The 22,500-nt window shown below is 38.8% G+C and overlaps 2 protein-coding genes across 2 annotated transcripts in view; both read left to right on the forward strand.

Annotated features, from left to right (window-relative positions):
- Positions 1-3,990: 3,990 nt before the first annotated feature.
- LOC137997260 (protein mono-ADP-ribosyltransferase PARP12-like) lies at positions 3,991-13,623 on the forward strand. The gene is made up of 5 exons (XM_068843141.1): positions 3,991-5,129; positions 6,841-7,032; positions 7,866-8,022; positions 8,952-9,191; positions 11,778-13,623. Exons 1-5 carry the CDS (start codon positions 4,010-4,012, stop codon positions 12,193-12,195), a joined length of 2,127 nt encoding a protein of 708 aa, XP_068699242.1. The 5' UTR covers positions 3,991-4,009; the 3' UTR covers positions 12,196-13,623.
- A 4,746-nt stretch (positions 13,624-18,369) lies between these two features.
- LOC137995539 (hepatoma-derived growth factor-related protein 2-like) overlaps positions 18,370-22,500 on the forward strand; it is a 13,951-nt gene continuing 9,820 nt past the window's right edge. The window contains exons 1-5 of the mRNA XM_068841071.1: positions 18,370-18,427; positions 19,267-19,325; positions 20,585-20,765; positions 21,146-21,255; positions 21,904-22,098. Of these exons, the coding sequence (XP_068697172.1) occupies positions 18,370-18,427; positions 19,267-19,325; positions 20,585-20,765; positions 21,146-21,255; positions 21,904-22,098 (603 nt within the window). The remainder of the gene's footprint in view (positions 18,428-19,266; positions 19,326-20,584; positions 20,766-21,145; positions 21,256-21,903; positions 22,099-22,500) is intronic.

The following is a 22,500-nucleotide window of genomic DNA, read 5'->3' on the forward strand; positions in this document are numbered from 1 at the left end:
AAAAAGCCTCGCTACGAGTATTGAGCAACATCTGAAAGTTTCGTCGGCTTATTCTAAATTAAACGCTTCCCCGTGTGAAAGTAAACAAATACGTTTGCTGAAGCACCGAAGACGGCTGTCGCCGAAGGAAGAAAGTGAAAAAGGTACGCTTGTCGAATATTTCTTTGTCGCATGTTCAAGGTTTTTGTCTTGTGTACATTTGCTCTGGCTGATTTTTGCCACCTAGTTTGATTGACTAGAAAATCTGAGTGTTAAGTGACTTGAGTTTCTGTTGCACTTATGGCCTACATGGCCTACTACCTACTGAACCACAAGACCGTTTACCATGGTTCATCTTACATTTGAATTTCTCGAAGCAGAAAGGTCACACAACATTGAGAAAGTGATCGGGGATCGAAGAACTTGTTAAAGTCGAACACGTTTGTTGAATATTGCTACGTCATAACACGTCATATCCAAGATGGCGCTCTCCAAGTCACGAAAGAGACCACTTCAAAGTGCTCCTGTCACATTTTAACAGGGAACTGGACAAAACGGCAATTATTTTCAAATTCCTGGGGAATCTTTTTCTAGCTAGACTGTACACTTTCCCTTTAATTACGTGGAATGCCGAAGGCGCAACACGTCTTAAAACCGGTCTGGTGTCTTTTTTTGTTGGTAGTCACAAATGTGCGGATATTGAATTAAGCTCCGATCGGATAAATTTACTTTTAAACCCTTCAGAACTTCCAAACTTCCCTGCCGCAATTAGAACACATATACTTTTCCCAACTTTCACGATTACCTGCGAGCCCGTCAGACCACTCGGCCACCACTCGGCCCCATCCAAGTATTAACCCCATTCGGAGGAGCTTAACTTCAGTTGCCACTTGGACTAGCATCAACGATTGTGATCTTTGTGTTAAATTCGCAAATGTATCTTTTCGAACTTTATAAGACTTGAAAGAAAAAAAAGCAAACTAACAAAAACCCGGTGTCTTGCCGTCATTTTGTCTCAGATGCATCCTTTGTTTCGTGAGTACGCAGAGTAACTTGATCACAGGCAGCCGCTAAAATCGATGTCATTTTCGATTTAGCTTTTTTTTTTAGTTTTTTGAGCCGCTGATGTGGACCTTTTATACCCACCCACCCATATACACACAGAGGACAGCCACAACCGCGGGAAATTCATCCCCTACTCTTCTCAAATAGTGTGTGGGTTGTTTAACGTCCCACAAGGAACTAATTAACATTGAAATTATTTGTGAGACGGGACCTCCGGCCTATCTTCCTTATCCGAGAAGACTTGTAAGTCTTTGCGGATGTAATAACAAAGGCAACACTTTCTCCTCAGTTATTTAAAGACCCTGAGTGTCCGGAGTCGAACTCACGACCTCCGGCATGGCAGCCCGGTGCTCAACCAACTCGGCCACCGGTGCGCGATGCGATTTTACTTGTACGACCAAAAGTACGATAGAAAAATTAACGTAACAAAAATCTCCCAAAATGTTTTTCGCTGATGGTAACTCGTTATATTCGTGGCACAAAATTTATGATGTTTTTATCTCGCAAATTTTGTTTCGTATGGCAAATTGTTTTATCCTCTATCGAAACTTCCTAAAGGTTCCTTCTGCTCTCCTTAAAAACTACATATCAATATTTATTTACTTTTGCGTCAATATTAGTTTTGCATAAAGCAGGCTAACAAAATCTGTACCTTGCTTAGTTCGCATTTTTGAGCATTAAAATATAATTATTGGTCGTATGTTCCAGACAGAAAGTCATATAAAACAGAGTTAACTGAATAGAGGGTAATGTGAAGTCATACATTTTGACGTCCCCCATCCAGATACTAACCCCGCCGGAAATGGGTTAACTTCAATAAACATTGGTCTTGGAAAGCTATCAGAAGCTTAAAAGCTTGTGGTGAAAAAGAAGTTGTAAATGATCAACATGTCAGCTTTGAAGCCAAAGGTTTTTTGATTTCCTTTTATTTTCTGCAATCTTTCTGGGTTTAGTATTTTACTGAACCACATGTCTTTCCAGGGGTTATTTAGCAAAGATATCTACCATGGCACTGTAATTACTTACGATACCAAAACAATATCGTGTACTATTAGAGCTACATATTACGCGAGGACAACAAAACGCAGCTCAGTTGACAGTTATGGAAAAAAACACTGTCAAATTACTGCAATACCACATGTACTCAAATTATTATACGTTCCTACTATAAAAAATATCCCGTATCTCTTCAATTCCTACCCCTCCCCCCCCCCCCCCAGCCAAAAATCCCGTATGTCTACAATTTTTTTTACCTACCTAAATATCCCGTATCCTAACTGCTTCTCGGCCTTTTGGCTAAGATTAGTTTCTCGGCCAAGGGCTACGGTAAAGTACCAGGCACAGAACAGTTTCGGCTGTTTGTCTGTTCTCTCGAGAAGCGATCACTAGGGTTTTTCGGTTTCGTCATATGTTTTGATAGTTTTTTGTTCAGCTCGAGTGTAAAATCATGACGAACTTTTGTAGTTTCTGAGAACTATTTACTACTTGTAGCTTTTGTTGAGTTTTGAATCGATCATAGAGAGAGCTTTGGCGATTTCAACCCGGACTGGACTACTAGATTTAAACTTTTTTCTTAACGAGATTTCATGTTATTGTGGAACGTTTGGTACCAAGTTACTCTAATACTGAAATCAAGATTATGGAATTGTAAAATTAGAACTTTGGGCTGGACTATAGAACACGCAATTACGGAATTTTAGATTTTTGAGCATTGAGACAAATAGAGTACAGATGTTGTGTTCTTGTCTTCGCCACGGCAGATTTAAACAGTTTTCAAGGAACAAATGTCTTTCTGTCCTCGCCACGGCAGATTTAACCAGTTTGCAAGGAACTAAACCAGGATTACGGAACTGGACTACGAATACAGGGCCCGGTTGTTCGAAAGCCGATTTACTTAATCCAGGATTAGCGGAAACTTTTGTTTCATGTTTTCAACGTTTTGGTGAAAGTTTTATCGAATACGGCAGCCTTGAACAGCATTTGGGGGTAGAGAATAAAACTCCTTTGTTAATTTTTAACCTGAGATTAGCATTAATCGGCTTTTGAACAACTGGCCCAGGATGATAAGTTGTTGAACTGTGATTTTTATAAGTTTTTCGGATGATTTAAGGCTGATCTTGTAATTTTTGGGTGAACAGAGTTAAGGAAGCAAGTAAAACTTTGGGATTTGAATAAAGTCTCCTTCAAAAAAAAAATAAATAAATAAAAGATCCCGTATCCTAATAATCCGCTAATAGGGCTTCGTTGTTTGCATTTGCAAATTTAGAACATTAATAATGAGTTTTACAACAAAAAACTTCAAGTTATATTACAGATAATCTCTCACCATTTTCCGAAGTTTACCTGTAGTTGAAGTTCACTGTAATTGGACAATTTGCCAACTATGAAATGACATATGAAATGGATCATATATGAACTGTGGATATGAAATCAAGTGAAGCTATGATCCTCGCAGTTATGAACGCAATTTTTTGCAATTGCGTAAAGAAGCCTGAAAAATTCGGGATTTAACGGGGTTTGAATCCGTGACCTCGCGATACCGGTGCGACGCTCTAACCAACTGAGCTATGAAGCCACTGTTGTTGGGAGCTGGTCATTTGTGGGTTCTAATGTTCCCGTGAGGAATGACCCTTACCCTAACTCACAAATGACCAGCTCCCAACGTCAGTGGCTTCATAGCTCAGTTGGTTAGAGCGTCGCACCGGTATCGCGAGGTCACGGGTTCAAACTCCGTTGAAGTCCTGAATTTTGCAGGCTTCTTTGAGCAATTGCAAAAAATTGCGTTCATAACTGTGAGGATCATAGCTTCACTGGACAATTTGTGTTAACTGTTTGCGCATTCCACTGATACGCCTCTGTAGGCGTCTTGTTTCAAATGGTGAGCGCTCTAATATCCGGGGCCTGAGTGACCTCCCACCATAACTTATGCGAAACCACCATATAATGTGGCACCCGGAAGCAAAACATGGCGGTGAAATTGGTACAAGTACAACAAGCGCTTAAAGAGTTCATAGGAGTTTTGATACAAGAAGACGGTGGACAGTTAGAACTCAACCATGCAATATTGAAACTTTCTTTTCCAACCCGCGGACTTGTATCAGAGTTTGGAGCATCGGAATTCGTGAAAAAGTTCCCAACTCTGTTCGCTTTGAGTTCCACTACGGACGGCAAGAAAGTGAAAGTGATGGTTAAACTCAACGTTCCCTTAGAGTTTTGTTCCCAGGCTGGAGAGAAGGGTGGATGTTTACAAGGAGGGTGTATGCAGCTGCATTTATGCCCTTATTTTATCAAAGACAAATGCATATTTGGGCGCAAATGCAAAAGATCGCACAATCTTAGAGACGAACATACAGTTCTCGTTTTACATCACTTCCGTCTGGGTTTCTTGTGTAATGGACATTCCTCAGAGGACACTCTCCGAAAACTACTGAATCTGATTGTCGACAAGAGTGAAATTCAGAGAGCAGCCTCGGGTCGGTTGGTGCCAGAAATATGCAAATTCTACAACAAAGCAGTTTGTACGAAAGGAAATAATTGCCCGTGTTTACATGTTTGCGAGCATTTTGTTGATGGCGATTGCAGATACGGCAAGAATTGCAAGAGGGAGCATAATTTTTCTGATGAACACAATAGAAGAGTGTTAAAAGAATATGACCTCCGTGATCCTCAAATCATTCTTCACTGCTTGAAAGGACGAGCAAAGGAGCGAACTGCCAGCGGTTCTGAGAAGCCTGCAATCAGTACAAGGCCGGTTTCAGCGACGTCAAATATCCTCCAGGCCCTGTGCCATATCCATAACACTGAAGAGAAAGATACTGAGATTTGTGGATTCAATCTCCGTGGAAAATGCCACTATGACGGCAAATGTGTCCACCAGCACACGGAGTTACCTTATCTCTGGGAATTTTCTGTCAGAGGTGATGACGAGTGGGAGAGTTTTTCAAGTGATCTGAATACAATGTTGGAGCATGCATATTGTGACGTTAGCAAAGACAGCTGTAAAGTGGCAATGGGGGGCAATCCACATGAAGTCAAGTTTCAAGACATGACAGCTGTACCAATTCCGCCAATTAAATCACTGTACAGTAAGTATCGCATGCTTCAGGTGGGAGGGGGTAATTTCTAAAGTAATGGTGGTACTGTGTCAGTGGTAGAGTTACAGAGGAACATTTGGTCTTTTCAAAGCATTTGATAAAGGTTGGATTGCCACCATGGAAAGATTGCTCTTCTTTAGAGCAAATTGCTGAATTGTGGGTTGATTGAGCTTTATATAGGAAGTGGAGGAGCTAGTATGCTGTTGGTGGAGGCATGGTAACCAAAAAAATATGAATAAATTAGTTGAATGAAAGGCAGTGCTCATTGATTCCTTAGTGATTGAGAGTGCCTGGTTAAAGTGCCCCATGTGATAAAAAAAAAAATCACTTCGTTTTTTCCTTCAGATTTTGAAAGTATGTTTGCTTAACGCCTGACTGGTAAAATTTTAAACCTTGACTTTTATCCAAAGGATGTTTACTTTGAGTGTAAGTTTTGGATTTCACAGTCCACCATTGCTCACCTTCAAAAGTGACCAATTGGACCTCAGAGGGTTGGATCCAGGGAAAACTGATGTCAAATGCTTTTTAGCTTAAAATTTCAGCGTTTGAATGCAGCTTATTGTATATGCAAGACACAAGTTAAAAGTCTGAAAGCCCAAAACTCCCGTGCTACATATATTTGTTCTGTGGCATACACACACATTGCGTTCTTAAGCCCTGGCCAAACTATCCAACAAAGTTGGACTCAATGCTCCAACTTTTCTCGCTCCAATGTTGTTTGACCGTTTGGCGAGTATGAAGGAAGGCCATGTCTGTGGCACACTTTTAATGATTATCGCTCTGTTGGAAGATGTTTGGTTCAATAGCGTTTAAAATTTATGCAAGTTGATCCGAGCTCATTCTCAACATCTTCTAAACGCAGATGTATCTTGCAGTGAACATATCCTTTTCTACACATTCTGTTGACCATTCTTTGGTTTTTCCTAGTTTGAATCTGTGCTTTCCATCCTCAAACAGCTCCAGTAGCACAAACTCTACAAGCAGTTTTTGTTTTAGTGTTAGTGCCATATTTTCAAATTTAGCACCAACTTGAATGTGAATTCGTCAAGCAATGTTGGATGGTGTTTTTTCACTACATCACCATTTGCATCCAACAATGTTGCGTGTGGGATCCAACTCTGTTTGATAGTTTGGCCAGGACTTTAAACTATTGAGCCTTTGAAATCATTTTCTCCTCTATCCAGCTCTCTCACGACAGGATCTTAAAGTTAGTAAACAGCATCCTGTATAGTGTCCCTCACTCAAAGGATTAATAAAATAATATGTATGTATGTAGTAATGGGGGACCATTAATAGGAAAATTCCAGTTAAAATAAACAGGTGTCTTTTTTTATTAATCAAGCTCAAAACTTTGTTAGCTTAGTGTTTAGTTAACTAGTTTTGAGATCCGAAGAAAAATGAGAATTGATTTTTTTGGTCACAGTGGCACCTTTAGTTAAAAAAATAAGCTTTTGTTGCAGGTCTTTGCAGCTTCCCATGTTGAATTTATAGGTGGCTGGAGGATTGAAGGCAACTTTAACTTCCGAGTCTTTTTACCAAGGTCTCTTGAAATTTAATAGTTTAGTTTGATATTAGAAATCATTAATTTTGCATTTTCATACAAAAAACTTCATCATCCTCAACTATGAGCTCTCTGTTTTAATAATTTCTTTATAGGAGAAATCAATAAATGTACTGTAGACTCGATAATTGTCTTTTGTAGCTCCAGGCGTGACAGTTCGCAGACTTTCCACTGTATCATCAGCTGTTGCTCCAGCAGGTCACATATTCAGCACCAGGTGGAATTGGTACTGGCAAGATGAGAATCATATTTGGCAGTCATATGACACCCCAGGGGATGGACATGCTGTAAACACAACCAGCAGCATATGCCTTGAAAAGGACTATGTGGCAGGTATGAAGGGTGAATGGAAGATTTGCAGTTGACAGTTTTTTTTATACATACAGCTGTAGGGTTTGTTGGTAACAACAGATCAACATATTTAAACCAAAACAGCAGCCAGTCAGGACAAAAACAATTTGCAGGCAAACAGTAAGTTTGCCAAACCTGGAGTGCAGCAGTCTATAACTTTCCTGTTCCATGCATTTTGTTTTCATTAACAGACCCATTAGAAAATTAAATTGATTTGTTCATAAGTCATCATGATCACCCGCCTTGTCACTGGATGACACTATCAAGTGCAATGTTGCCATGATTCATGTTTGGAACCCTAAAAGATAGCTCTACAGTACATAGGTTTGACAGTCCTCTTACTATGTTGCAGTACTTTGGTACACCTGTGAGACAAGAGATACATGTATGTCTAGATCGCTTTCCTTTTCTTCTTAATTACTTTATCCCTTCTTAGGAAAGGTTATAATAAATAATGGTTTATGGAGGAATACTGTCTGGCATCAAATATATCAGTGTTGAGGGAATTGTAAGAACATATAATAATTATTATGCGTTTTGTAAACTTGGGACAAAATTTATCTGGAACCAGGGAAACCAGGAACCTTCTTTTGTACAATTATTATTCCCTTTGTTGGCTTCATTTTAGTGCCTATTTTGCCCAATACTGGAAAAGCTGTGTTTGTTTCCACTGCTGCATGTGATGTTAATTCTTTGTATGGTAATAAGTTACATGTAAATATTATGATAATTATGAAAAGACTCATTTTATTGGTTGTGTCTTTGATTATTGAACATCCCAGTTATTTCATGCTTAATAGTGCAGTGCTTTTTAGGAAATGAAAAACATTCCTTCAGTGCATCCCATCACAGTTACACTCTGTACTTCAAAAGAATGTATCAACAGAATGATGTGCACAAAACCAAACGACCTGTCAGACGGAGGCCTGCTGACCTAGTCACAAAACAAAACATGAAGGAATTGGCTCAAAAGTATGTACAGGAAGTGTTAATACATGTACATATATCATTGAGAGTAACAGTTAACAACTATATTTTCCAGTCATTTGATCTATTGCAGAAATTAATTAAACTAGAAATAAAATTAATGATCTGAAGTCAAGTCACAAAAGTGAAGGAAACAAACAATTAAAAATTTAAAGTTCAGCCATCAAGCAGGAAACTTTGTTCAAATTTATATATTTTCACTGAAAACCAGAGATGAGGTGACTTCATTAAAGCTAGTTAATTTGTTTCAAATTGACTTACCTTTTCCGTCAAAGTAATAACATAATTTATTATATTTTGATAATGTGAAGTGAAACGAATGTGAACTTTTGGATTATAAGTGAAATCAACAAAATGAACTTAAACTTGCAAGGAAAATAAGAACAACTTTTTTCATAAGCATTCAAGAAATTGTTTGGATTGACTAAATTAAAACTCATGGCCTCTGCTGACTGAAGTAACAGGTATTAGGTCCAGGTAAATTTGTTGGGCTGTCATGTTTTCCCACAAACGGATGCAGTAAAATGGTAGATTAGAGGTCATGTGTTAAAAATATCTTGAAAGCAATGATCATTATCTGAATTTACTGTGGTAACTTTCATGACATTTGAATTATTTGTCCACGTAAATGCCAGGATCATGCATTTCTTTCACTTTCACTTGTAATCTGCTTTCAAGTCACACTTTTGATTAATTTTTAAATGTAATGCAATTCTTAATGTGAAGGTTAGTAACTTATTTCCCGGCTGGGTCAGGTGGAGGTGGTTCAAAACTGGGGGAAGATATTATCAAGTTGAAATGCCCACACTCTTCTTTACCAAATTTTCCTACGTACCATGTGCAATTCCATAGTCACGACTTGTTACCCTCAGTGATAATCACAGTCATATCCTTTTATGTAAATATTACTGTAGGCGACGCGCTACTGTCTTGCATCGACCAAGATCAGCCTCAGCAACTTCAGAATCAGAAGGTCCACCATTGCACTGGACCGCGATGTCTGATGGTAATGACTATATGCGTGTGCCGCTAACAACCATCTCTGACGAATACAAGAAAGCAGAGAAGATGTTTCTTGAGACCATGGAAGGCAAACACAACATTATTAAAATTGAACGTGTACAAAATCTGGATTTATGGACTCCATATATTCAGTAAGTGCATTTCCGTTGGAAAAGGTTTATTTTATTGTATTTTATTTTAACTAAGCAAAGGTTTTTTTCTTTTTGTGTGTGTTTAGGTCATATTTATCTCTAGAATCTCGTTTTGTAGTAAACAAAAAGTCAGAGCTTTCAAAAATTACAGTGAGTAGCAATAGTAGTTTGGACTTCATTTTCTCGTAGATGTCCTTCAAAATAACTCCTTTTCCATATGCAATTGGCACCAGCTAGTATATGAAGTCTCCGTCCTCCTACAAGATTTTTAGACCCTTTTGCAGTAGCCTGAAGGCCCTCACCAAGTTATTTCGCCAAACTCTTACCTTTGGTGAGCTTGCTTCACTCATTGGATTTCCTTTGTGAATGATATACTCTATCAAATGGCGTTTCATTTCTCTGGTGTATCTTATACGTTTTTTACGGTCCTTAACAGTGACTAGCCCTTTTTGTCTGGCCTGAAGAAAATGATTGCCGTGCTCACGAAGAAATCGGTAAAATGTTCTCTTGCTTACCATTGTCATATTAAGTCCACTCTCTTCCACCAGTTCTTTCAAGGTTAAGTTGACATTAGGAGCCCTTATTTTTTTCAAAGCACGAATAAGCGTAAGTTTATGTCTTTCTTGTAATTTATTGGGCCTTCCCATCTTTGAAAGTACACTTCGTTTTCTTGCCAACGGAGCACATCTACATGTAACTATGCGCAGTGCAGAGCTTTTGCTCATTCCGCACTTCGCGGCTATCTATTCATTAGACAAGTTACATTCTTTTTTTCAAACAATAATTATAATAATAATTTAATATTTATATTGCCCAAAATACATAAAATGGTCAAATGCGCATTACATTTGCAAAATCTAAAATACTGAACTAATACTAATCAGGAAATATATACATAGAAGTTAAAATATATTAAAAATAAATTCTCAACCTCGGATAATGCAATTCTCGTGCTCTGATTGGTTCACTCAATCTCGGTTATCAGCTCATATACCTTACTTTGACCTTATATGGTAAATGATTGCGCTTAGCGTTGCTAAACTAAAAACGTTTACGCCAGAAAGCGAAATTTCTTTCGGTATAAAGCAAAAGAAAATGGTTTTTGTGGAAAGTTTGGATCACTTTCGAAGCTTAGAGATACGCGAAAAGGTAAGAAATGTTTTTGTGATGAGCCTGCGTCTGTCTGACCACGAGGTATTACATGTACTCAACATCGCATCTTCATCAACTTTTTTCGATTTCGCTAGGATTTTCTCGCTTTTTTCGCTTGTATTTCGTACTTCTAAACTTTTGGAGTTTAAGGAATTTAATAAAACAATTATTCCATTCGCGCTTGTTGGATATGAGAGTGGTTATAGCCAACTCAGCGCTACGCACCTCGTTGGCTATTTACCATCTCATATCCAACGCGCGCTCATGGAATAATTGTTAATTATTTATTATTTTCCATATACTACTTTAAAAAGATAGGTTTTAAGATGACGCTTAAAAACATCAACGCATCAAAAAAATATATTATTATCCATATGCTACTTTAAAAAGATACGTTTTAAGATGGGACTTAAAAACATCAACGCTGGTGATGGCGCGAATTTCGTGGGGCAGCGGATTCCAGAGTTTTGGGGCGGCAACCTGGAATGATCTGTTCGAAAACCTCGCAAAAAGGCCGCCTTAACGTAATTCCCTTGAAATTGTTCTACTATCAAACTTTTTTGGAAACTTGGCATAATTAACATTCATGATATGAACATTAAAAAAATGCGATAAAAAATGGGGTCACCGTGCTTTTTTACACGTCAGCAGGCTCTTAAAATGGGGTATTTTTACTGTTTTCGCGTTAAAAATTCGAATCACCTTCATACACAATTAAGTCTTGGTTACTTCAAAGACAAAATTTTATTTTGAAAATAAAGCTTCTTTTATTTACATAAGCAGTAATGCTTCATTTACGCCGACTTTGATTACCTGGTTGTGGGAATAGTGCACTTTTTGGGACAGTTCCGTGGTTAGCTTGAAGTCCTCGCCTTGGATAAAATACACCCAGTACGGAACTGTTTTCCAAAAAAAAATCGTGTTCTACTATCAAACTTTTTTTCTTCTTCAAATATGTTCTTTATTAGACTGTTCTTAGCAAATACCTGATACCTATTGAAATAGACAAGGAAATGTATGTTCACTGTTGACAACATTGTTCTGGAGGGGAGGGGGCAATTATTCAAACTCAGTAAGAAAACCAACTTCAAAGGGTGAGGAGTGTCTCAAGACTTTGCCACTGATTGTCAACCTCGTTCCCAGGGTCCTCTCCTACTCGGCCCCAGTGGCGAGAGAGAACTTAATAAAACAATTATTCGCCACTGGGGCCGAGTAGGAGAGGACCCTGGGAACGAGGTTGACTGATTGTAATTTATTGTCATCTTGAATAACGATAACAGAAAAGAGACAGTACGTAAAGGGTGCAAATTCAACTTATCCTGATGACTTCATGGTTTTGCCAAGCACCTCTTGTGCAAGATTATCGACGACCATTGTCTTCTTGATGTGAAAATCTTGGAGTATGGTATTTTCATAATTTTTATCCTTTTGCAGACGGAAAACCCACATAGCTAAGAAATCTGGCAAACAACCTGAAGAGCGGCAGTTATTTCATGGCACAAATAAGGAAACCGTGGAGGCCATCTGCCAGCAGGGTTTTGACTGGAGAATGTGTGGTAAGCATGGCACACGGTTCGGGAAAGGAACCTACTTTGCTTGTAAAGCAAACTACTCACACTGCTACACATTGAAGCAAGATTCATCAAGGGGTTATAGGCAGATGTTCCTAGCTAAGGTGGTGGTAGGTTCCTACACCGTTGGTGACGGTTCACTTTGTCGCCCACCTCCCAAAGATCCAAAAGACCCATATGTCCTGTATGATTCATGCTGTGATAATGCAAGGAATCCTGCAATTTTTGTTGTATTTGAAAATAACCAATCATACCCCGAATTTCTAATCACTTACACTTGAGGAAACTTGAGGAAGTTTTTGGGGAAACTCCAAGGAATAAAGGGAGTGCAAACCCGAATCTTTTGGAGAAAAAAACGAATGGAACTAATTTGAAATGCAAGCATAATGGTAAGATGCAAACAATTATAGCTATTATCATTTTACATGGAGTATGTGCATGTTACTTTCTAGTCTGTGTACGTCCGTTTCCTCCCCTCAGAAGAATCACGCTTATCGTGTTCCTGGCCGCGGGTGGTCTCCCGGAATGTCAGGGAAAACTTCTGATTGGTTGTACTTTTGTGCGTTGTGATTGGTGAATTGATCGTTTTCCCGCAGGTTGTGAACTCCGAGAAAACTCACCGCAGATCGTTTGCGGACAGCTAACAAAAATATTTTTGTCGTTTATTTCATTTATCTCAAAGCGAATACGAGGAGGAGGCGGATGTAAGCTGCACATTTTGAAAGTTACAAGGATGTAAAAAGTTCAAACTTAATACGTGTCTGCTCATGATATATGCTTTATGACTCAAGTATCATTGTGCAAGCAACAGCATTGGCTCAATTGGCACTCTAGGAGTGCGTTCGATTGACCCTATTCCGGAATAAAAAGACGTGGAGTGATGGTTTAAAACGGGTATGTCTGGCGTTTTGAAGCAACAAGGACAATAAAGAGATGTTCAAAATAGCGAAGGATTTCTAACCTCTATTCGATGTATTCCTATTCCGAAATACGGTCAATCGAACGCATCCGAGGTTGGTAGAGTCCCTAATGCCATTGGCAATTAAGGAACTTGAACAGCTTTGACTTTGTAGATCATTAGATTTTAGAAGCATCTTTAGTAGCCAGCAGCTCTAACTATTTATTTTTGCCCTGAAGGTTTTTTTTGGGAGCTAGTATGTTTTTTCATCAGTAGAAAGAATGAAAGTTATTAATTTGTAATAGCTTTCGCTGTTGTTGTCTTTGATGTTAGCCGAGAGAAACGTGTTGAATATATTTGAATATATAGGAAACTCTCCCGGTTTAAAAGAAAACTCGATAGAAAAAAAGGCTGCTTGTATAGTGTAGGTAATTTTGAAGTTTTTGTGTGTTTTGGCACGAAGCATTGGACCCAAGGTATAGCTATAGAACTTGGGGTATTTATACTTGAAAATAATTGAGTGATGATACTAAATGACATTTATGTTTTTCTCAATTTGATGTTACCCGAGAGAAACATGTGTTGAATAAATCTAAATATATAGGAAACTCTCCCGATTTAGAGATAGGATATGCTTTAAATATTGAATGCCTTACTTAAAGCCCGTGGCTTAGGCTTTAAAATGAAATCCTTACGAAATGGCCGCTTGAATAGTGTAGGCAATTTTGATTTTTTATGTGTTTGGGTACGAAGCGTGGGACGCAAGGTACAGCTATAGAGCTGTGGTATTCATGCTCGAAAATAATTAAGTAAGAAAAAAAGAAAAGAGAAAAAAAAAACGTTGAAACAAAGTTGATGTAAATATTTTGTTAATACACGAGGTCGTGAACCTCTCTAAACATTTTTTTTGTTACTTTTGGATACAGGTATCATATATCTCTAAATTCGAACTTTGATCTCCACAAAAAGCCGCAGAAAAATGTTTACAATCAAATTTGCTTGAATATTTTTTTGAGAGAAAGCGTTTGTAACATGAACAATAAATTTCAGAGGCGCTTCATTTGATGTTAAAATTTCTTGGCACCTCCTTCTTGAATAATTGTGATGTGTTTCGGTTTCCTGATTGTTCTGTTTAACAGCTCTTTGTGTCATAACTATACGTCAGTTACTCAAGATAACGCCACGGCGCTTGGAAACTTTGAAAGTGAAAATTCTTTCTTTAACAGGCTTTTTTTGAAGGAGTGGAGGTTCCCCTAAAGTTGAAAATATTCTGAAATGCAGGAACGTGGCTCCATCCGGTTATATCCTCAGTGAAGTAGCGAGCATATAAACAAGAAATATTTTCAAAAGGAAAACAAAAAATAGCTGACAAAGAGATCTTAGCATCACGTTTTTCGCCGTAGTTTAGGTTAAGGATAGCTTGGTACTAATAACAAATATAAGTAATAAGTGACACTCCTCTGGCTGCCGCTATACGGTTCATGCACGACCTTGGAGCACAGCTTAAAACCAGCTAGAATCAGCAGAGTAGAGAGAACCAACACAAACTCAACCCACATTGGTGGGAGGCGAGTGCTCTCACCACTGCGCCATCCCTGCTACATGCAGTCGGCGGAAAGAGACTTGCGGTCATTGGCCGTATTTATCGTTATTTATCCTGTAGACGCGTTATACGACAATATAAATACGGGAAACCGATAAGAAACAAACTGGGTTTTTTTGGTTTGTTTGTTTTTTTGTTACAAAAGTTTTCGAGATAAATCAGGGACGCACAAAACAGATTAACTTAGCAAAACTTTTGATAAACTTTGTTACCTCCAGACGAAAATTTCGTGCTTTTGTCCTCGCGTACGTTTTCAAACGTTCTCGTTACTAGAGGCGTGCGTTTTGGAAGCGGAAAGTTCCTACCTTAGTCTTTGAGCCAGTGTTTTTTTTAACTCGCGTCGCCTTTGTGAACCTTGTAGAACTCAAACTTTATAAACGCAGTTTTTCCATTGGGATTTTTTTCCTTTTCTTTTTTATTTGGGGGAGGGAGGTGGGGATCGACAGGTTACTTTTAAACCCTTATATAGAAAATGTTATTTTGTCAAAATAAAATCGATAGGATAAGACACAAGAATCCAAATTTTTAGCTTTGCAACACCTTTGAAAACCTCAGTAGCATGAATGCTCTTAGAAAATAGACAGGTTAGTTTCAAACCTTTGTAGAATAACATATTAGCATAATAGTAGCACAAAAACGCAAAGTACAAATTGCAATTTGGAAGGCAAAAAATTATCAAACAGTCCGTCTCTTTTTGAAACACGAAGAAACGGACGGGGAAATGAAAAACAAAAACATGAATCGAGGGAAAAAGAACAAAATGACGTTAACGTCCAGCTTATTTCAAGGTTGAAACCCTCAAGAACAGCTCTTTCCACTGATAATTCCTCCGTGAACGCCTTCAAATACTTAGGAAAAACTAGGTTTCCTATTGTCGAGTCCCATTTTTTGCATGGTTAACTAGCAGAAAGCCTGAGGTTTCATTCCATGGTAAGATTCCATGAATCCATTTCGTAGCTGCCTTTGGTAGAAAAAAAGTTGCATCAAATTAACCGTATCAAATGCGTAATAATAGTGTTCGGTGGAAGGAAATCGTGATTGGGTCTCAGCGTTGAACATAGTTTGTGTTTGTGGCAAGACTAGTGGCTAGACTCGAAATGAGCGCGAGGATAATTATTGCATCTCACCTGGCCAAACGCCATAAAACCATAGGTTATAAGCCGGTTCGTTCTTGTGCAATGAGCATAAACACAAGCATCATACGATGTAACCTGCGATCAGGCGTTCTTTTCGGGCTAAAGAACGCATATATGATGATGCGTTAACTAGTTATGTTACTGTCTTTTGTCCTAACAAAGTAGGACACTAATTTCTGAAAGCTGTAATTTTTACTATTATTATTATTATTTTTTTTGAGGTCTGCGTTTTAGGTAATTTGCTGTTTTATTAGTTTTTAATTCTTAGTTTGATTGTATTGTTAGAAGTATCTTTGTATGTAATAAAAAATAATTAAATTTTAAAAAGGCAAATAGCTCTTTACTCTTACAGGTCGGTACATCTGTTTGACACCTTCCCTCAAACAAAGGGGAACTGGAACTGGCCACGACGAGTGAATAGTCGTTCTGGTGGAATGTTTAGTCTTCCATTGTTTTTCATACAGAATGCCATACTTGTTTGTACCTGTTTTGTGAGGTTTGACCCCACCCAACGACGACGGCAGACACTTAGCCGGAATGTAATCTCCAAGTTCAAATTCGCGTTCCTGTAAGCCTTTCAAAATTGTTTCAAAATTGCGTAAATCAGATTTCGAACACTCACTGACACGAAAGTTTTACGAAGATTCATACTTAATTGACCGCTCCCTATAGGGGCTCTTCAGGGCCAATGAAACATAATCAACGAAACAACAGAACACAACAACTACAACTGTTGAGAATCCCTACTGGCCGCAGGCAAACCAGTTGGCTATTTACAAGTGCAGCAAGCTATAGGAAGTTGAACCAGGGACTACCAGGATCAAATTCAGCGCGTGGTCAGAGCGGGTCTTGAACCCGGGATTTCCGGATATCAAGGCAAGCACCCTAACCACTGGGCCTCCAAAGATCTTAGATCTTATTGCGTCGTTGCTAAACTGCCAGTAAGACCATTTAGTTTTCCGGTTGAAAGCGGAAGAGGAAAAAGAGGAACGTGGGCAATGTTTTCCGATTTTAACTTTTTCCAGTATCGCTAGTTGTAAAAAAATTTCCGTCCTGTTAACTATGCAGGAATTTTTATTTACTCAGTATACAAACCCTCTTAACTGAGGGCAAACAGGGCTGCCTTGAATTTTTCAATTCTACTGGCTTACTTTCCCTAGGAGGTTTTTTTGTTCACGTCTTTTCTTGTGGAAGCAGTTCTTTTCGCAATTGCCCGCTCCCCTCTTTACAATACAATACATAAATAATTGACCACTCCCCATAGGGGCTTTTCAGGGCCAATGAAGTGCAATCAACGAAACAAAAGAACATAACAACAACAAAAACTGTGAAGAATTCTAACTGGGCGGAGGCAAACCAGTTGGCTATTAACAAGTGCGGCCGAGAAGTTGAGCAAGCGTCCTAACCACTGGGCCGCACTGCCTCCTCTCTGAGTTTATCAAAGACCTTAAAGGGGCTAGGTCATGCTATTTTAGGTAATTTTGCTTATTTTTGTTAATTATGAGCTCTAAACGTCATATTGGCAAAGCAAGAGTCTGTCATTTGCAAACTCACGGTCCCATAACAACTGAGAATGATTTTCCAGCTTTGTAAATGAAATTTTGACATAGACTGATATAAATTTGAAAAAAGGTGGGCAGACGTTTTCCAAATTTACCCAAATTCAATCCATTTCAATCTTCTCCAGTTTTGTCCATCCATGTCCCTTCTTGGCTTCCCTGTGTTTTGTTAGAGTTCTTCTATAGTTTTGAACAGTTATTTTGATATTTTAGTTAATTCTATGACCATTCGATCAGTGCTGAAATTGCCTAAAATTCTGTGACCTAGCCCCTTTAACTTGTATTTCCTCCCGCTGGGCTACTCCTAAGAGAACTGAGGAACCAAGTAATACATTGGAATGAAAACGGCTTTAAGTATCATTCCGTTATTATTTTACTCGCTGTCTGTTATCAATATTTGTTGTAACTTTGAGGAGGGCGTCAATAAAGTTGATTAAATTCAGTGTTGAATCGCGAGATTTTCTCAAAGGGATATTGAAAATTTTGGCGGCCTCATAAAAAAGACCTTAGTTCACTGAAGTATTGTTTTCAACGCGAGTGGAAGTCTCAAAATTCGTTTTAATTTATATTATAAGTGAAATTACGTAAGACAATTGCACATTACTAAAAGTGATTGTTGCTCCCGGTTTTCCTTCTCTAGCAGCATAGCAGTGGCCTTTTCACCACCAGCTGTAGCCTAGTTTGTTGTGGGGGGAGTGGGGGGGGGGGGAGGGGGTGGCGAGGGAATGGACAGCCGGGCCCTCACAGCCGCTTATACTGAAACCTGACCAACCGAGGGAGTAGAGGAGCGAGGTCTCAGTTACCGGTATAAGTTTCACGTACCAGTTGATAGATTGGAAAGTAAAATTAATTTCCATAACAAAAGTGCATTTGCTTTAACGAGTGAAGCTAAATTTAAGTGAAGATGGTCAATTAGCTTTGTCGAAATTCAATCGTTGCTTGCACTTAGTTGTTACCTTTCCTGGTGTTAAAAAAAAGGAAATCCCCCAGCCCGTTTCTGTGCATCAGTGACACACTCGGCTAGCGCCTCTTGTGCCAAGTTTTTGTTCTTAAAACATTTTGACGTCATCTGTGATCTATACTGAGCAGATGCACGGCAACATAGAATCTATTTGATTAATCTATTTAATTGAGAGCTTTTCGTTACTGAAAAAATCAAGCAAAAAATTTGATGTATCACGTGACCCTTCAAACCTTGCCGCGGCTTTGTCGCGGCTGCCACACGTAATCGGCGGGAAATTTCAATGAAGAAATAAGAAATGGCGACCTCTTGTTCGTCATTTGCTGACAAAATTGTGTTTAAAAAGACTTCAAAAGGTAAGAACCTTCAATTTAACTTGTTAAACTTGTTAAAGTTCACCAGTGTTCTTACTTCTTAAGGTCTGTCAATTTACACTTATAAAAACAAAAAGATGTGGACTTTGCTTCGCCGCACAGCAGGTGTTGACTGGCGGATGATTTAAAAAGTTAAGATTATTTTATAAATGAAAACCAAGATGTACCTGCAACCTACTTATATTCAGTTTTAGTTCCTTTTTCTTGTGCATGGTGAAATGAATGTTCCAAGCGGCCGGGTTAACGTTTTAAACTTAACTGTAGTCGAAACATGCTTCGAGCTACAAAACAAAAAGGTTGAAGCTTCATGATTTAATTTTGTCCTCAAACTTTTTTCCCTTCATTCAGCACTGTTTCACATCTTTTTCTTATTTGGGAAGTTCACGGTTTCCGGTGAGCGAGAAAACTTCATGAATTGCCGTGCAAAATGAGGAACGTCGCCTTTTTCCACTATATGTCATCTGGATCATTTTGTCGAGGGAAAAAAACGTTCAAAAAGTTCTTTCCAGAAAAAAAAATGAATATATTTAAGATAGCAAGTTTTCGTCATAAAAAACCTAAAAGCACGTCCAATTTTGTGGAAGTCTTTCCATGAAAGTTCACAATGCTGACGGTTTCATTCAAAAACGCAGCTAGCTGGAAGTAGTAAGCTGAATTGACTATCGAGACTTTGATTGCATCACAAAACTATTTAACTTTTCTTTTCCAGAGAAACTTAGGGAGAAGGTGGGGAAAAAAGCTAAAGACAATACAATCAAATCAAGTAAAAGGAATAGGAAATTGTCCAAGGTGATTTAATAAACTTTTTTCCTTTTCTGTAGTTGTTGTTGTAGTAATCGTTGCAGGTGTTGTGGTTCGTTTTGTTTACGTGGTAGTGGAGGTACATTGTTGCTTTTGTTTTTTCTTCCCTTTTTATGGCTGTTGATGAGGTGATTTTTGAAGGGGCTACGTTTTTTTTACTTTGCGTTGTTTCAGGTACATCTTCGGTTAATCACGACACTTGAAAGCGAAAATAGTAACATGGGATTCCTTTAGCGATAAAATTGTTGTTACTTTACAAGGAAGGTGATTGTGTGCAAAAACAACCTTTACCCAGACGATCTATCGTAAACTTGGGGCCCTTTCACACTAATGCGTTTTCGAAAACCTCCGTTTTCTAAAACCTCCGGCTCCCTGAAAACGGATAAATAGATCTGCGTCCACACTAGCGTTTTCACATCGTATTCAGCCGTCCACACTAGAGACTGAAAACGGAGATCTAAAGATGCGTTTTTGCTTTGTTTACGTCTTGGCGGGCGGGAAAGTGTAAGGTATGCATATGACATCACGCGTATTGGAAAAGCTCCGTTTTCGCTGTCGATACTAGAACGATAGACGTCTGTTTTCAAAAGTCTCCACTTTCAAAAGCGTTTTTGAAAACCTCCGTTTTTCGTGGACCTCCGTTTTTTAAAATCTTCGTTTTCGATCGTTTCAGTGTGGGCGGTTATATGTGGACAGAGGTTTTCCGAAACGGAAGTTTTATGAAAACGCATTAGTGTGAACGGAGGCTGAGAAAAGGTGGCCCAACTGTTTTTCAAGATTACGCAAAAGCAATCCGTTTCAATGTTCTACAGTTGTGGTCGTGGTTATATCTCATTCTATTTTAGGTTAGTCTTTGAGACTACATGTCATTTTTATAAAAGATAAATCGAAAATTCAGGAACTTCCACGGACTTCCACGGGGGTTGAACCCGTGACTTCGCGATGCCGGTGCGACGCTCTAACCAACTGAACTGTGAAGCCACTGTTGTTGGGAGCTTGCCGTGAATCAACGAAAGAAATGATATATGAAATGAAGGACTAAAATACTGTGTCTTTGTATTAACAAAGGCTTCAAAATAATGCTATATTTTCCCTGCCAAGAACCATATAACGCACCTCAGGTATTTGTTGCAACACACTCTGGTTTTCATGAAGCTGTACTTCAGTTCAGCTCAAGAGCTGTGTTATGCATGGTACCCAGTTAGTTCTTTTACCTTAAAAACACTCAAACTACCGTGGCAGTGCCTGTTTCTCTTTTAGAGCAAAACGTTTAGCAGTCATTTGTCAGTGTTTGTATACAGCAATATCATTGATAGTAAATGTCTTTTTGTTGTTTAGGAAACGAAATATTCAGAACCTGTAGACACGAAGACGTTTATTGGCATTGGACAGGAACCAGAGTGGGATAACGAACTCGTGGAGGAACTAAGCGTTCCAGTGCCAGAACTTTATCCGGAATTGTCTGACTCGTTAGCAAATTTACACGACAGCTATACAGAGCAGAGCCAGATGGCAAAAGGTCTCATTCCTTTATCCATCATCCAATTCCAATCATTCGTAGCTCATTCCTTTGTCAATGCTTTATTTTTTTTCGTTGTTGTTGTTTCTGGGGTTGGAGCCCGCGGCAAGTGTTTGGTATTTATTTGTTCGTTCTGTTTTACGGTCGGTTGTTCGATCTTCGTTTGTCTGTTTGCACTATCGTCTTCATTTAAATTATTCGTAAATCACTCATATCTATGACAATTCAATCGTTCGATCATTTACCCATAAGTTCATCTATTTTTTCATTCACTCTCTCTCTCGCTCTCTTACACAGACACTCACTTTAATTCGCAACTAAATGCACTATCATAGCTTGCTATAGCACTGATGCCTCTTTTCTAACACTCTTTTTCCCAGCGCACAAGGATCAATGCGAAAGTGAGGATAATGTTCAATGTGTTCCAAATAGTTGTGATGAATCTTACCTTGATGATGACAATATTCAGAACAACCCTGGGACAAGCCAGGTAATAGGTACTGGACACAATCAAGCCAGTAGAGTATTGTCTGTTTCGTGACAATTACACTAAACCGGCTTGACAGTTGAGTAGCGTCTGGATGTAACGACAAACTGGTAGTTGGTTCAGTGATAGCGGAGCTCCGCGTGCGCGCGGAGCGCCATTAGTAACTAGATATGGTAACCCATCTGTGCGAGAAAATTTGGTTTTGGTCACCGTTACGACCGTCCGCCCATCCATGTATGCCAAAATGTGACTATCACGTGGCCATATCGTGGGCTCAAGTTTAAAGAATCAATAATTGTATACTTGTCTCCAGCTAGTTTACAGCGGACATCTTTGATATTGGACAGCCATGTTATGGTCAATTGACTCCTGTCAGCTTTTTTGTAAAGTTGACCGCTGACCAGGTAATGGGTTCGATCAGATCGCAGGCTCAAGCCAGGTCAACTTATTTCAGGAATGAATAACCCGGGAGCTCCGCTTTTAGGCTTGGCTAAATCTACATATTGTTTTACTGACCATGGCTCGGTTTGCTGCAGTGGTCTATAATCTTCAATAATTTGTTCATATCAAAACGAACAAAACACTCTTCACGTAACTGATGCCATACAACAGACCAAGAGAGTTACTGTCAAACTATTATTATATACATAGATTTCACCTCGTCCACCTATTTTTGTTTGCATTTGTTTTGTTAATTTGTACAAGAGCCAGGATGATTCTCAGACATCAAGTTCACAAGACCAAACTCAGAGAAATTCAAAGGGCAAAAGGAAGCTTGCAAAACCAAGAAAGCTTAGGAAAGCAAAAATTTTTGACGAGGGACAGGACAATAGCACTTCAAGAGAGGTATAAAGGAAGTTAAGTTAAAGTAGATCACTGATAAACCGTTATATAACCCTGATAATCTAGTTATTAAGTTCATCAGGAAAGTGAATACCTTTGTTAGAGTACATCAATCTTCCTTCGAGCACGACGTGAAGTGAGACAAAAGTTACCCACTAAAACGAAGCGGGACAGTTATCAGTAGTTTGGTATCTTGTAAAAAATGAATTTGCTAGAAAAGAAATCTTGCCAGTTGCCTTGTACCCTTAAGTTCCTTTAACTCTGTTCACCAGCTACCTATCTCCCTCCCCCCTCCTCGCCCCTTCATTAACGATGTTCACCCTGAATGTTTAACACTGTCTTCCAGGTGGAACAGCTTGCACAAACCTTCCCAATTTTCACATTAATCTCGGGATGTATTCGCCA

Source organism: Montipora foliosa, chromosome 3 (genome assembly GCF_036669935.1).
Source record: "Montipora foliosa isolate CH-2021 chromosome 3, ASM3666993v2, whole genome shotgun sequence".
In the NCBI taxonomy this organism is placed as follows: domain Eukaryota; kingdom Metazoa; phylum Cnidaria; class Anthozoa; order Scleractinia; family Acroporidae; genus Montipora; species Montipora foliosa.